Source organism: Cucurbita pepo, chromosome 4, assembly GCF_057944985.1.
Source record: "Cucurbita pepo subsp. pepo isolate OVF chromosome 4, ASM5794498v1, whole genome shotgun sequence".
NCBI lineage: Eukaryota > Viridiplantae > Streptophyta > Magnoliopsida > Cucurbitales > Cucurbitaceae > Cucurbita > Cucurbita pepo.
Genome location: NC_141801.1, coordinates 10,534,056 through 10,548,075, shown reverse-complemented (window position 1 = coordinate 10,548,075; position 14,020 = coordinate 10,534,056). Strand labels below are relative to the sequence as shown.

Here is a 14,020-nt window from a genome sequence, read left to right as displayed (position 1 = left end):
TCCTTGCTAACCAGAATTGTCCCGTAGGTTTGATTTGAGCCCTGTTCGTTAACTTAGCTCGCTTTTTATTTTCATTTTTATAATCCTGCATTTTGTTTTTTGTGTTCCTTTGTTTTGTTTTACATATATATATATATTAAAAAGCCAATTTGGAAAATCAAAAAAATAATTAAAAACTTGTTTTTATTTTTTTGAATTTAGCTAAAAAATCAAATATTTTGTTAAGAAATATGAAACATATTATATAGAAATGATGAGAAAACGAACGCAATTATTAAAAACTAAACGTTTGTAAAGTGAGGTTTTGGTCTTTTAAAAAATAAGTTTTATCTATATCATAGATTATTTGTTTATTTGTTTTGGTACCTACTTTCTAATGTAGAGTTATGAGAACTAAAAAAAAAAAAAAAAAAAAAAAAAAAAGTTTTAAAAAACTTATTTTTTTTAATTTTGCTAAAACTTCAAATGTCTCTTTAGTAATTAAATTTGGTAGGAAAACTAGCCTAAATTTATAAATAAATAAATAATTGATTAGTTACCAAATGCAGTAGTAATTAATATAGTAGGTTTTCATAACTAATATAGTAGGTTTTCAACTTTAAATTTATTACTTTAATTTTGTTTGTATCAAATCATTTCGTCACATCATGTAATAGGAATATCTTAAACTTTTGATATTATATTTCGTAAGTGAAGTTTTTAGTTATATATATCTCAATCAATTATCATTAGAATCAAAATTGAAAGTTTAATGCGTCAACCAACCGAGAATGAATTTGTTATTCTTACCAAAATGTAAATACGTAAAACAAAACTATTTGAAAGTTTAATGCATCAACCAACCAAGAATGAATTTGTTATTCTTACCAAAATGTAAATACGTAAAACAAAACTATTTGACACAGTTAAAAGTTTGTTGGATCATTAACCATTTAGTAAGACTGGTCACGGATTCTTCAGAAACTTCATTTTATGAAATTTATGAGAGATAAAAAAAAAAGTGTGATGCTTTATTTATCACCAAGTCAAAATGAATATTATATGGTAGCCACGGGAAATTTTTTGACCCTGAAACCACGTATCCAATAAGAACAAATTGTTCCAGCTCCATAGAATTATTGACTACTGAATGGGAACAAGTTCATCTTTTAAGTATTTTTCCCTTCCAATATTTTTCTATTGGAACTTCCCTCATTCCTTTTATCGAACATAATGATGCGAATCGTGCTTTGAGTTCTAATATGTAACGTCAAGCAGTCCCACTTTTTCGCTCGGTTAGAACGCCACGTGGCTCGAGATTCAGGGATTGCCATTATAATCACTATAATCTATTTATTGTTTTAAAAAGTCCAATAATCTATTAAATACAAAATTAAACACTATTTAAAAAAAATATATATTAAAGGCTCTTTAAAAATTAAAACCATAATTAAAAAATTGACTAATTTACAATATTACCATTTTTTTTTTTTTTTTTGGCCTCTGGATACGGAATTTAAAGAGTTGACAGCAAGGCAAGAACTAGTTAGTCCCTTAAAATAATCTAGATTCTGACACGTGTCACGAAATGGAGCGTAGATGGTAAGGGATCATGATCATGATCGATCCATTTCCAAAATGGAGCGAGGCATGATTTTGTCTGAGATTAGTATAATTTGTGCGTACAAGTTGGGAGACTTGGGTGGGGTCGCGTTTAGCCGCGAGAGCAAAAGGATTTAAAGCGAGAAAAATCGGACCCAAGCTCCAGTTAGCTATGGACTCTTCTCAGTCGCAGCAGCAGCAGCAGCAGCAGCAGCAACAGCAGCAACAGCCTCAACAACAGCAACAGCAGCTGCAGCAGCAACCTGTTGTGAAGAAGAAGGAGACCAGAGGCCGCAAGCCGAAGCCCAAGGACGAGAAGAAGGACGAGCAGCAAGCTAAGAAGATGAAGGCTCAGCAACAACCCTCTGTCGACGAGCGCTACACTCAGTGGAAGTCTCTTGTTCCTGTTCTTTACGACTGGTTCGCCAACCACAATCTTGTTTGGCCTTCTCTCTCTTGCCGGTACTCTACTCACTCTTGTTCTGTTTTGAAGAACCTAGTGTAATGTAGATGATTCTTTCTTTCTTTTTTCTAGGGTTTTCTGTTTGGTGTTAATTTGACTTGGGTTTCTCGTTATTTTTCTTACTTGTTGGAGAAAATCGCCTCCATTGGGTTACTGGATCTGTTGGTTGTAAGTTTTTAGGGTTTTACTATTTGTCCCGCGTCTGCTACTTTGAGCTTGTAAAAACGGGTGGATAAGCTGCTATTGTTATCATATTGCATTGTGTTTATTACTTCGCAGGGTAGGGTTTTTTCCATTTCGCTACCTCTACGGCTAGTTTGGGGATGGGGGTGTTTATATGGCGTTTCTTTGATTTGAGTTTGACTCTTTTCTGGGTTTTAGGTGGGGTCCTCAGCTCGAGCAAGCGACGTATAAGAATCGACAGCGGCTTTATCTATCTGAACAGGTAAACCACAGTCGAGGTCAAATCTAGTTTTTATTTTATTTTATTTGGCTTTATTGTTTATATGTTGCTGTAATTGTGCTGGAGCCTGAACCTATTGGTTAATCATGAAAATTAGGACCGAAACATCATGTGAGGAGAGAAACTAGTTATTTATGAATTTTTGATAGGAGGCTAGAGGTAGAAATGTTCTACATTTAGTTGAAGATCGTTCTGTAAGCGTTGTTCATAGTTTATTTATTTATTTTTCATTCCTTGTCGCCAGACTGATGGTAGTGTTCCGAATACACTGGTCATTGCAAATTGTGAAGTTGTGAAGCCCAGGGTTGCAGCTGCGGAGCACATTTCTCAGGTGTTGATCAATTTCAAAATTTAAAGCTCTATGGACTTTTGTCATGCTACTTAATCAATTTATCATGTGTTATTATTGTATTTCAGTTCAATGAAGAAGCACGCTCTCCATTTGTAAAGAAGTACAAGACTATCATACACCCTGGTGAGGTATGGATATGAAAATTCTCGAATAATGAAGTATGAAACATATTAAAGTATGAGCTATAATGAAATTCATATAGTTGTTTGATCCCGTCAGGCTGTATTTCCATGTTTCCATGTGATTATTGTTACATTATTTTTTCCTATTTGAGTTTTAAGGTTTTTCTCAGTCTCGAACATTTATATTGCCTTCTTTGAATAGTTGTAGCTGTTTGGTTGGATGTGGAAATTGACTGAAAATGACGAGTTGTATTAAAATTCTATTTTATTTCTAATGGTCTTCGTTGAACATTTTTCCAGGTTAACAGAATTAGGGAACTTCCCCAGAATGCTAGAATTGTTGCTACACACACTGATAGTCCAGATGTATGCGTTTTTAATTTTAGTTTCTCCATTATTCCAAGGAGTACATATATTCAACCACTATTGCTTTAAATCTCTTTGGTATTCACCATTCAGGTTCTCATTTGGGATGTTGAGGCACAGCCTAATCGTCATGCTGTCCTTGGTGCCACAAATTCTCGCCCAGATTTGGTAATTCTGCTAAAAACTCAACCGCCCAGACAGTTTGTTGCTGTCTTTTACGTGTTGCTATTATTCTAAAGATCGGGCGCATATCTCTTCTCCTTCTTGTTACTACAACCAATGAAGAATACGTAACATTGATGCTGAAACTATGGCTTGCATTAAAGCAAAACTGATGTTACCATTTTACTTTTTGGGCTCTGCATCATGATGGCGACTTTCACAAATTGCTGATAAGATGGGAGACATTATTTATACTACATTGTTTTAGATTCTCATTCAAGCTCTAAACATGAATATGGTGTCAAATGAGAGAGATTCAACTCTGTGCTTTGTCTTTTTGGGACTCTGAAACTCTTGAAGCCTCTTAGATTAAAATTTTGGGCTTGGCTGGATCCCGTTGTAGAAGTATAGTGAGATATTGACGTATCCAATGAGTTTAGTTAACTTTCTTACTGTTAAATGCTGCAGTCATGGTTGATTTATAGGCTGCCTAATTTGTTGTCTTGCGTGTGTAAAAGGTCCAAGAATTTCATAGTTTAAATCTGGGGGAGATTTTCCAAAATTATTATCTAGAGCTGAGGTGGCTTTCCAACCCTGTGACAAGTCATCTATAAGTGTAGAACTTCTTGTCTCATGTTACTCTGCTTAATTATTGCTCAACCTGAAAACTTTAAGATAAATTCTTCTGGCGTTTGTGGCATGCACATTCTAAATTTTCTTATTGTGAAACCTTCATCGTGCAATTTTGTGTTAACTTATTGTTCATTTGCAGATTCTTACTGGTCATCAAGAAAATGCTGAGTTTGCTCTAGCAATGTGCCCCACTGAACCTTATGTTCTCTCTGGAGGTTGAAAGCTTTCCAGTTTTTTTTTTCCTCTTAAACTTGGTCATGCTAATTAGACCCACTGTCAAAAGTTTTTACTCATCTCTATCATTGTTTCAAATTTAGATGTCCCGATTTTTTTATTTTTTATTTTTTATATTTTTCAGAGCCTATCCATTTATTTGCTTTATGGAGTTATGACTATCTTATGGTTTTGGGATGTTACGAATGGGGTTCCATTTCTCAGATGCATTTAATCTTATGGCAGGGAAGGACAAGTTAGTAGTTTTATGGAGTATCCAGGACCATATAACAACTGCCGCCTCAGACGCTGCTGCCTCAAAGTCACCGGGATCTGGTGGTTCTATCATAAAAAAGGCAGGAGAAACAAATGATAAAACTGCTGAAGGGCCTTCTATTGGGCCACGAGGAGTTTACCATGGCCACGAGGATACTGTTGAAGATGTTACCTTCTGTCCGTCCAAGTAATATCTTAGCTCCAATTTACGAGCCATCCCCGTTTTTATTTTGAGAATTAGCCATATTTGGACTTATTGAGATGGTACAGTAGATGGTGATTTCTATCTGGGGTGGTAGGATTTTGCCTTGGGGATGAGGGTTGGTTTCTGAATAAAAGTAGTGCTCATAAATCTCGATAGAAATAAACCATCAAGTAGTGAATAACTTTTGCATTATGCTGTCTTCACAAAACTGAAAATTGTGGAAAAACATAAATAAAATTGTGCTGTTTTAAACTATTTTAATTCACGCCTTCATGTTCATGTACAATGACTTTATTTCACTTGAGTGGATGTAAGTCTAATTTATAGTGCTCTCTTTTCCAAGTTTAACCAACAACCCCCTCCTTTTATTTGCCTTCTTAAGTGCACAGGAGTTTTGCAGTGTGGGAGATGATTCTTGCCTGATATTATGGGATGCTCGTACTGGCACTAGCCCAGCTGTAAAGGTCATAATTCTCTTGTTTAATTTTCTCTTTAAAGGGTTATTCCTTCACATATAATGTGGAAGTTGAAATGCGTGTTATAGAGCGTGCATTTGATAAAATTACAAACTTGTCATTCTCCTACTATAAGTAATTTTTTTTGTTTAATTATACTGGCGGATGTTAATAGGATAAGATTTCCATCGTGCTTCTTTGTAGTCTACCAGTGTTGTGTGTGGGAAATCCATCCTGCAAGATGAAATGGATGTCCCATTTTCTGATTTTATGTTTCATTGTTATATTTTAGGAGTTTTTCTTCATGCTAGTATATCTTTCATTCTGGTTGGCAGGTCGAAAAAGCACATAATGCTGATCTTCATTGTGTTGATTGGAATCCCCATGATGATAATCTTATCATAACAGGGTAAATTTTAATGTCTTATTTTATTTTTAAATACTAATGTTTATTGGAAAATGAGGCCTCATTTATTTATACAAAAAATATAATAAATATACTGATATAGGGAGTGAGTAGAAATATCAAACTGTACTGTGGTCTTACTGCTTTTTGCCCCGACTTAATTAGGCCGTCATGTACCATTTGGTCTCATCATTTGATTGACATTGCATTTAGAATTTAGGAGAATGGAATTTGTGAGGTGATGTACACTGTTCACATATTAGTTATATGTTGACACAAATTTCTCTTCAGTTCAGCAGATAATTCTATTCGCTTGTTCGATCGTCGTAATCTCACTTCTAACGGAGTAGGCTCACCCATCTATAAGTTTGAGGGTCACAAAGCTGCTGTTCTTTGTGTTCAGGTATTCTTTTTGTTTTAATCTGATTATGTCTCGTCTTATTACTTGCTAGTTTTATTTGAAATGCTTTTGTTATTAGCTGAGATCATGCATACTGGTTCATGTGTATTTACTCAGTGGTCCCCAGATAAATCATCCGTCTTTGGAAGTTCTGCAGAGGATGGGCTGTTAAATATTTGGGACTATGATAAGGTACACCGTTTGAGATTAAAGCCATATTTTATTTTTTATTATCTTGGTTCTTGTGGATACCTGGGGTTCATTTGATGCTGGAAGTCAGGGAAGCAATATGTTAAACTTGAAGATCTGATTCCATAAACTTCCACTACATTTGGCTGATACTTTTTAGCATATGTGATATGGGGCTGTAGTCCATGTTTATTAATCTGTCTTTTGATTTCTATTGGATATTTTGTAGTACAGATTCTAATGTTCTTTGTGGTCTCAACATATATGCATTCCAGGTTGGTAAAAAGACAGAACGAGCTACAAGGACACCTGCTGCTCCTCCAGGCCTATTTTTCCAGCATGCTGGGCACAGGTTTAAAATTGTTACTGCCTTTCTTGGTTTTTAGCATGAACTTTTACCAACAAAAGAAAAATAACTTTTTTTTAAATACCAGTTTTTTCCTTTATGGGAACTGCAACTTTTCTGTCAACCCCCAACAACAAATCCCTGTTTCTGGGCTTCTCTTTTTCGTTTGCTTTTGGTTACTGCTTTTTGTCATGTACTAGTGGTTAATCCGAAAATATTGTACTTCAATGTATACGTCCTTCTCATACGACCTTTTTGTCACATACAGGGATAAAGTCGTTGACTTCCATTGGAATGCTTCTGATCCATGGACTCTTGTCAGTGTATCTGATGATTGTGATACGACTGGTGGAGGAGGAACGTTGCAGGTCCACTAACTCTCTCTTTCTCTCTCCCCTTCTCCCCGACACCACCACCCACCCACACACATAAACACAAAGAGAAAAGAAATAGAATTGTATGGTTTGTGAGGGTAGGATTCAAATAACGAAGTTAGCATGAAAAAGGTTTGCACCCTTTAAAGCAAATACAAGGACCATGAGCTTTTTTCTCTAGGTTGCCTACACTGGATAGGGTCGGTTTTATTGTTAGTTTGGGGTTGGTTGGAGGGGTGCTAATTGTCTCTTGAAATTTTTATGAGTTGCAGATATGGCGCATGAGTGATCTAATTTATCGGCCGGAAGATGAGGTGTTAGCTGAGCTTGAAAAGTTCAAATCTCACGTAATTGAATGTGCTGCAAAGCCTTGAGAACTTCGTGAAGTTTTCTACCTTTGTTTTCTTCAGACAACACACTAGGTTGTAGATCTTGTCGTTGTCGTAGGATTTGAATTCTAGTCTATCTTAGTGTTTTATTCCTTTTTTTTTCCTTTTTTCTCTCTACTTGTGTGCAAGTATTTGGAATATCCGGTTCTCTCACTACCATTATAGTAGAATGAATATGGCCTACCGGGTCACCATCAATGAATTGAATCATCTTGTTTCCTTAGAATACTTGGAGAATTCTTTAAATTGGCTGTTTAAACTCGTTATTTCGTGTTTAGAAGCTGGGATTCTTATTTTTGCCTGAACCAACTCATTTAGCCAATCTTTACTCCCTAATGTGTATGTGTATTTTAATTTTGAAGTGTAGTGGATACTATATATGATATTACAGGTCAGAATATGTGAAAAAAAAGGGGAAAAAACTGAACAACAATTCCAACAAGATGTTGCATATATCATTGCAAGCTGCTCAGGAAGCCAGTTAGTCCTAATTAGTATGTGTTCATGTTTAGAGAGTATGAGATAATCTAAGCATTCCATGTTCACTCATGCTACTTCTCATTCTTTGCCAAAAGTTTCTTTTGCTTTTCTCGATTCTAAGAGGAGCGGAACTGAAGCATCTTCTGAGTGATCTTGATTCTTGCATTCCCATATCAATGGAAGTATTTAACAAGTCTGAAATCGAGAGACGTGTATCGATACCATCAAGACCTGAAATTGCGTTAGGTACTAAATATTCGCTATGAAAAGAGTCTAGCACAAGTTTTGAACTCGAAGCTTCATCATTCATATCCACAGATGAGTTCTTTGAGCTCGAATTAGTTTGCGAGCTTGTTTCTCGAACCTCATCACATTGGTTGCAAACTAGTTTCAATGCTTGAACGACTTCACTCATGAAAGGTCGGTGTGACACCTCTGGTTGCACACACATTGAAGCAATGGCTGCAACTTTGGCAATGTTTTCAAACGGAACATTGGAATCTAGTGATTTATCAATTATAACATCTAGACCTTCTTTGCTGGTGAGGAGTGGACGAGCCCAAGCAACGAGATTTTCTTCACCGGGTGGTTGAGACATATCAATTGGTTTCCTACCTGTTAATAGTTCAAGTAGAACAACTCCATAACTATAAACATCACTCTTCACAAGTAGATGGCCAGTCATCGCATACTCTGGAGCCACATACCTGAGTACACGAGAGACAATAAGTCAAGGAATACAAAAACGAAAGAAAACAAATCCATACCAATCACATTATTATTATGCATATTTGGGGTTTGTTTCCACAAGTACATCGTTGATGAGGATATGTCAGAGTTGCTACTCCTTAAGTTGAAATCAAGAATAAACGTTTACTCTAAGACTTGAATGTAATTAAGTTTGCTATAATTCAAGTTTTCAACATCTATTCAAGATTTTCATGATTCAAGCAAAATGTTAGCCTAGTTTAACTTAATTGCACTTGTAATAACATGTTCCAAATTCTATTTTGTAGCTTTTTAGGGTGGCTCAAGTTGAGACTCTGAGATCCCACATCGGTTAGAGAGGGGAACAAAACCTTCTTTATAAGAGTGTGAAAACTTCTCCCCCGCAGATGCGTTTTAAAAACCTCGAGAGAAAACCCGAGAGAAAGAGTCCAAAAAGGACAATATCGGCGGGCGATAGGCTTGTGCTGTTACAAATAGTATTAGAGCCAGACACTAGGCAGTGTGTTAGCGAGGACGTTGAGCCCCAAAGAAGGGTGGCTTGTGAGATCCCACATCGATTAGCGAGGGGAACAACATTGATTGGAGAGGGGAACGAGTGCCAGCGAAGACGTTGGGCCCTAAAGGGGGGTGAATTGTGAATCTCACATTGGTTAGAGAGGGGAACAAAACTTTTTTTTTATAATGGTGTGTAAACCTCTTCCTAGCAGACGCGTTTTAAAAACCTTGAAAGGAAACCCGAAAGAAAAGTTCAAAGAGGACAATATCTGGTAGCGGTGGGTTTAGTTTGTTACAAAGACAACGTGCATACATTACAACAAGCATGCTTAAGAGAAGAATGTGAAAAGTAAATTAACTACAGCAAACTCAACTTGGCTCTTTACTATATTTGGCAGGGTGAAATCCAAAAGAACTTCTAATAACGTTCAAAAGGAAGGAATGCTATACCCGAAAGTTCCCATGACATGTGTAGTTATGTGTCTGCTTTCCTCATCTGTTGCAGTTCGAGCCAACCCGAAGTCGGAAACTTTTGGTGTAAAATCATGTTCTAGTAAGATATTACTCGATTTGAAATCTCGATGTATGACTCTAGGACTCGAATCCTCATGTAGATAGGATAAACCCCGAGCAGCGCCCAGCGCTATCTTCATCCTGGCACCCCAATCAAGTAGGCCAGTTTCCTTATCTATACCTGACAGAAAAGTATAGAGAAAAATGGAACCATGCTGCTTATACTACAAAGGAAACGCATGAACATCACTTTCTTACCATGTAAATGAGATTCAACACTGCCATTTGGAACAAGTTCATACACCAAGGAACAGTTATGCTCCTCAGTACATATTCCAATCAACTTGACCAAATTTCTGTGGTGGAGGCGGCTAAGCATTTCAACTTCAGCCAAGAATTCTCGACCGCCCCGATGATCATCTCTCTTGAGAACTTTGATTGCGACTTCGATACCATCTTCGAGCGTGCCACTGTAAACACGTCCAAACCCACCCTCCCCCAGTATTCTTGAAGGATCAAAATTATTCGTGGTTCTCTCTATGTCAGAGGCACTGAAGATCTTGGCTGATCCTGAATATGAAGCAATGCTATATCCAAAGGATAAAGAGGCAGAACTAGGCATGGTTGCCATAACTGATCCACCAGCACCTGCAAGATTGTATAAACTTAAAAATGCTACAAGAGGATAGAACCACCGTTGGAGGCTGCATAAGTTGGCAATCCATGTTACCTGATGGCTTATTGAGGGCGGATAACGAAACATGTGGATTTGGTTTTGCATCATTGTGTGTAAAGATCAAAATCCAAGCAGTAACAAGACATGAGCCCACTGCAACAGTAGTTGATAGGGTGATGATAGCAATCATACCATCACTTATTCTATCTTTTGGCTGTCTGTTGTGCACATCGACACCGACGGGTTTTACTGTCCTCGCATTGTTAGTATTAGTCAAATGAGGCTCATTATCTAGCCCTGAAACTCCAGGAGGGGGCGATCGAGGCAAACCTGGATATCGAACGTATAACACTTCATAGTTCCCAAAATAGTAAGCATTGATAGAAACTTTTTTATGCCAAAACCTTTGGTAAGTCAAAAAGGCTGTAGTATTGTCAAATTTTTCCCCAAGTGGGACTAAGTCAATAAGGGCAACAGTCTTATCTGGTTGCTGATAAGCTGCATTGGCCTCAATAACACGAACTTGACTTCGCTTAACATATACTCCAGCAGCAATTTCAGCAGCCAGTTCTGAAACTAGGGGGAAGAAGGTATAGAGGGGAACACTGAAACGAAGTCGAACTTGAATAGGCCAAACACAACCACAGGGGGATCCCGGGGGAGTATTTGTATACGGATCGGTGCATAGGGTAGCCGAACAATCTAGAAAAGACAGTGGAACATGTTCTTGAATACTAACTTCATCTGTCTGTAATCTAGATGAGAAGAAACTTAAGTGGAAGTGGACATATACCTTCATTTGGCTGTTCAACATCATGAGCTTCTTGTGGTGGAAGAATTGGCTGTTCAGCATCATGAGAGTGTCCCATGTCCTTGTGAGGGGAAGGAGCTTCATAAAAGACACTAGAAAATAAGCAACAGGGAGAGAGTTTGTTTGTTCAAGAACAATTTAACAGGATACCTTCTTCCGGGGAATGATTCAGAGGTGGTAATGCATTATTAGGGGAAAGAGCTACTGCTGGGGAGATATAAGGCTCTGGAACATCAAATTTAACCAATCAAACAAAGAGTTTCAAGTAGATAGGATCAAGCAACCATGAAAATATTCCATGAATGAAGTTCAAATTTGTCGAACTATGAACTTCATGATTCTCCAGAAGTTCAAAAACCTAGATCCAGACATATCACATTGTCATTTCTCCATGATTCTGTATATTTTCACTAAAATCTTCGGTGTTGTGAATGAACTAAGAATTGGATTAAACTTCAAACAAGAACAGCAATTCCACTAGATCAACTCAAGTTCATTCAAATGTCAACTACTCAGATTGTAAAATCCAAATGCGAATAAGGAAGAAATGTACCCGCAATTTCCCGAAGCTCGGAAGCATGAACAGTGACCAAAAGAATCAGTAGGTGAAGAATGGTTGGAACCAGAACCTCCATCTCATACAAACTCAAACGACCATAAATTTATTCAACATCGAAGAAACAGAAGAAACAGATTCAAAGGAATGAGTTAGGGATTTAAAAGTTGAAGAAGCAAGAACAATGAGGAGGGCGCTGTATTGAAAAACCCAGAGCTCTACGAAGCATCCGTTTTGAATGAACGAGACCAAAAGAAGCGTTTCTCTGAAAGAAACTGACGCAAAATCTCTAAAGAATGAATGAGACCCTGTTCTTATTTGCTTCTTTTTTTCGATTTTTTCAACTGGGAATCAAATTTTGTTTTGGGTTTTTGAGATTGGTGCTCTGATTTTGTGCTTGGTTTTCAGAGCTTCCTGTTCTTCGCCATTTTTACGGATAAAATGTTATTTTATTCTACTTTTTGTTTAAAAATGGTAGAAATTGCTACTTAAGTTTCTGCATCTTCACAACTTCAATCACCGACTTAATATCTAAATTGATGGGCTCAAAATTCCTCAATCAAAAATTTTTTTTTTTTTTTTTTTTTTTTTTTTTTTTTTTTTTTTTTTGAATGGAGAAAGAAAACGGTTTTGAATTAATGATCATTTATAGCAAGATTAAACTGGATAGAGTAGTTTGTAGTTTTCCTTTGCTTAAAAACTGTTAGGAAAATAAAAATTATTTCAAAATTCTAAAAATTTATTGAATCTTTTCAAAAATTCAGAATATTCTGTTTTAGTTTCTGTATTTTAATGAATTTTAATTTATGAATTTTTAAAATATACAAAATAGTATTTACTCTATCAAGGCAAAAGTATCTTCTCATTCGTGGCCACATCACACTCCCTATTTCAGACGTTGGTAGATCTCTTTTTTTATCATTTCGTTCGGTCAATGTTGTTCCATTTCAATGATGCTGTGTTAGTTCTTGAAGTTAGACTCGATTGGACAACTTTATAATGATAGCTAGAGCTATTCCATCTTTACTGTATAAATCTAAATTTACTAAAACTATAAATAAAAAATATCTTAAAGTAGTTGATAATGATATAAACACATAAATTGTCCAAATCAACTGGCTTTTGAAGCTCAATATAATCGAGCTAAAATAAATATAACTCAACAGTAACCGCCGTCATTTTCTCTCTCATTTTCTTATATTAAATGTTTGAATTCTCGTACATACAACAAAGAAATGGATGCAAAATAAAATTATATATTTTTTTAAAAAAAGAATTGCATACAAAAAGTTGAAAAAAGGGTTAAAAAGATGATAATTCAAACATCAGCAATAATGAATAAATTGAAGTCATTAATCGAATAGCCCAAACCATATCAAACAGCCCAAAAGGCCTGTTGGCCCAACTTACTTGAAATGGATCTGGGCTAATCGAATGGCCCAAACCATATCAAAGAGCCCAAAAAGCCTGTTGGCCCAATTTACTTGAAATGGATATGGGCTAATCGAATGGCCCAAACATATCAAAGAGCCCAAAAAGCCTGTTGGCCCAATTTACTTCAAATGGGTCTGGGCTAATCGAATAGCCCAAACCATATCAACAGCCCAAAAAGCCTGTTGGCCCAATTTACTTGAAATGGATCTGGGCTAATCGAATGGCCCAAACATATCAAAGAGCCCAAAAAGCCTGTTGGCCCAATTTACTCCAAATGGGTCTGGGCTAATCGAATAGCCCAAACCATATCAACAGCCCAAAAAGCCTGTTGGCCCAATTTACTTAAAGTGGATCTGGGCTAATCGAATGGCCCAAACCATTCAACAGCCCAATAAGCCTGTTGGCCCAATTTACTTCAAATGGGTCTGGGCTAATCGAATAGCCCAAACCATATCAACAGCCCAAAAAGCCTGTTGGCCCAATTTACTTAAAGTGGATCTGGGCTAATCGAATGGCCCAAACCATTCAACAGCCCAATAAGCCTGTTGGCCCAATTTACTTCAAATGGGTCTGGGCTAATCGAATAGCCCAAACCATATCAACAGCCCAAAAAGCCTGTTGGCCCAATTTAATTCAAATGGATCTGGGCTAATCGAATGGCCCAGCCCATTTCAATTCTGAAGCATCACTGTCCCACGAAAAAAAGAGTAAGAATTTTAAGTAAATATTAAAAAAAAGAGAGAGACAGAATATGGTAGGTGAAGATTTTAGTTGGTTTTTTTAGCATTAAAAAGGTAATTTTGAGACATTGTCAAAGATTACGTGTAGGATTTTGTTGTCCGACCATAGGTTGATATTATACTGACAAAATCTCAATAATTAATGTTTGATTTGATTTTTTATTATATGCTCATAAATCTACTTAGTCTCA

At 36.6% G+C, this 14,020-nt stretch overlaps 2 protein-coding genes across 2 annotated transcripts; one reads left to right on the top strand and one right to left on the bottom strand.

Annotated features, from left to right (window-relative positions):
• The first annotated feature begins 1,665 nt into the window (after positions 1–1,665).
• On the top strand, positions 1,666–7,621 carry LOC111792921 (WD-40 repeat-containing protein MSI4). The gene is made up of 15 exons (XM_023674548.2): positions 1,666–2,043; positions 2,426–2,489; positions 2,752–2,838; positions 2,925–2,987; positions 3,282–3,347; positions 3,441–3,515; positions 4,282–4,357; positions 4,602–4,818; positions 5,219–5,300; positions 5,627–5,700; positions 5,989–6,100; positions 6,215–6,289; positions 6,562–6,638; positions 6,901–7,000; positions 7,279–7,621. The coding sequence occupies exons 1-15, from the start codon at positions 1,754–1,756 to the stop codon at positions 7,378–7,380; spliced, it is 1,560 nt and encodes a 519-aa protein (XP_023530316.2). The 5' UTR covers positions 1,666–1,753; the 3' UTR covers positions 7,381–7,621.
• Positions 7,358–12,140, bottom strand: LOC111793819 (receptor-like serine/threonine-protein kinase ALE2). Its single transcript, XM_023675869.2, has 7 exons — positions 11,653–12,140; positions 11,250–11,324; positions 11,082–11,177; positions 10,343–10,990; positions 9,871–10,260; positions 9,550–9,793; positions 7,358–8,582 (listed from the first exon to the last, which is right to left on the bottom strand). Exons 1-7 carry the CDS (start codon positions 11,732–11,734, stop codon positions 7,904–7,906), a joined length of 2,214 nt encoding a protein of 737 aa, XP_023531637.2. The 5' UTR covers positions 11,735–12,140; the 3' UTR covers positions 7,358–7,903.
• Positions 12,141–14,020: the final 1,880 nt, after the last annotated feature.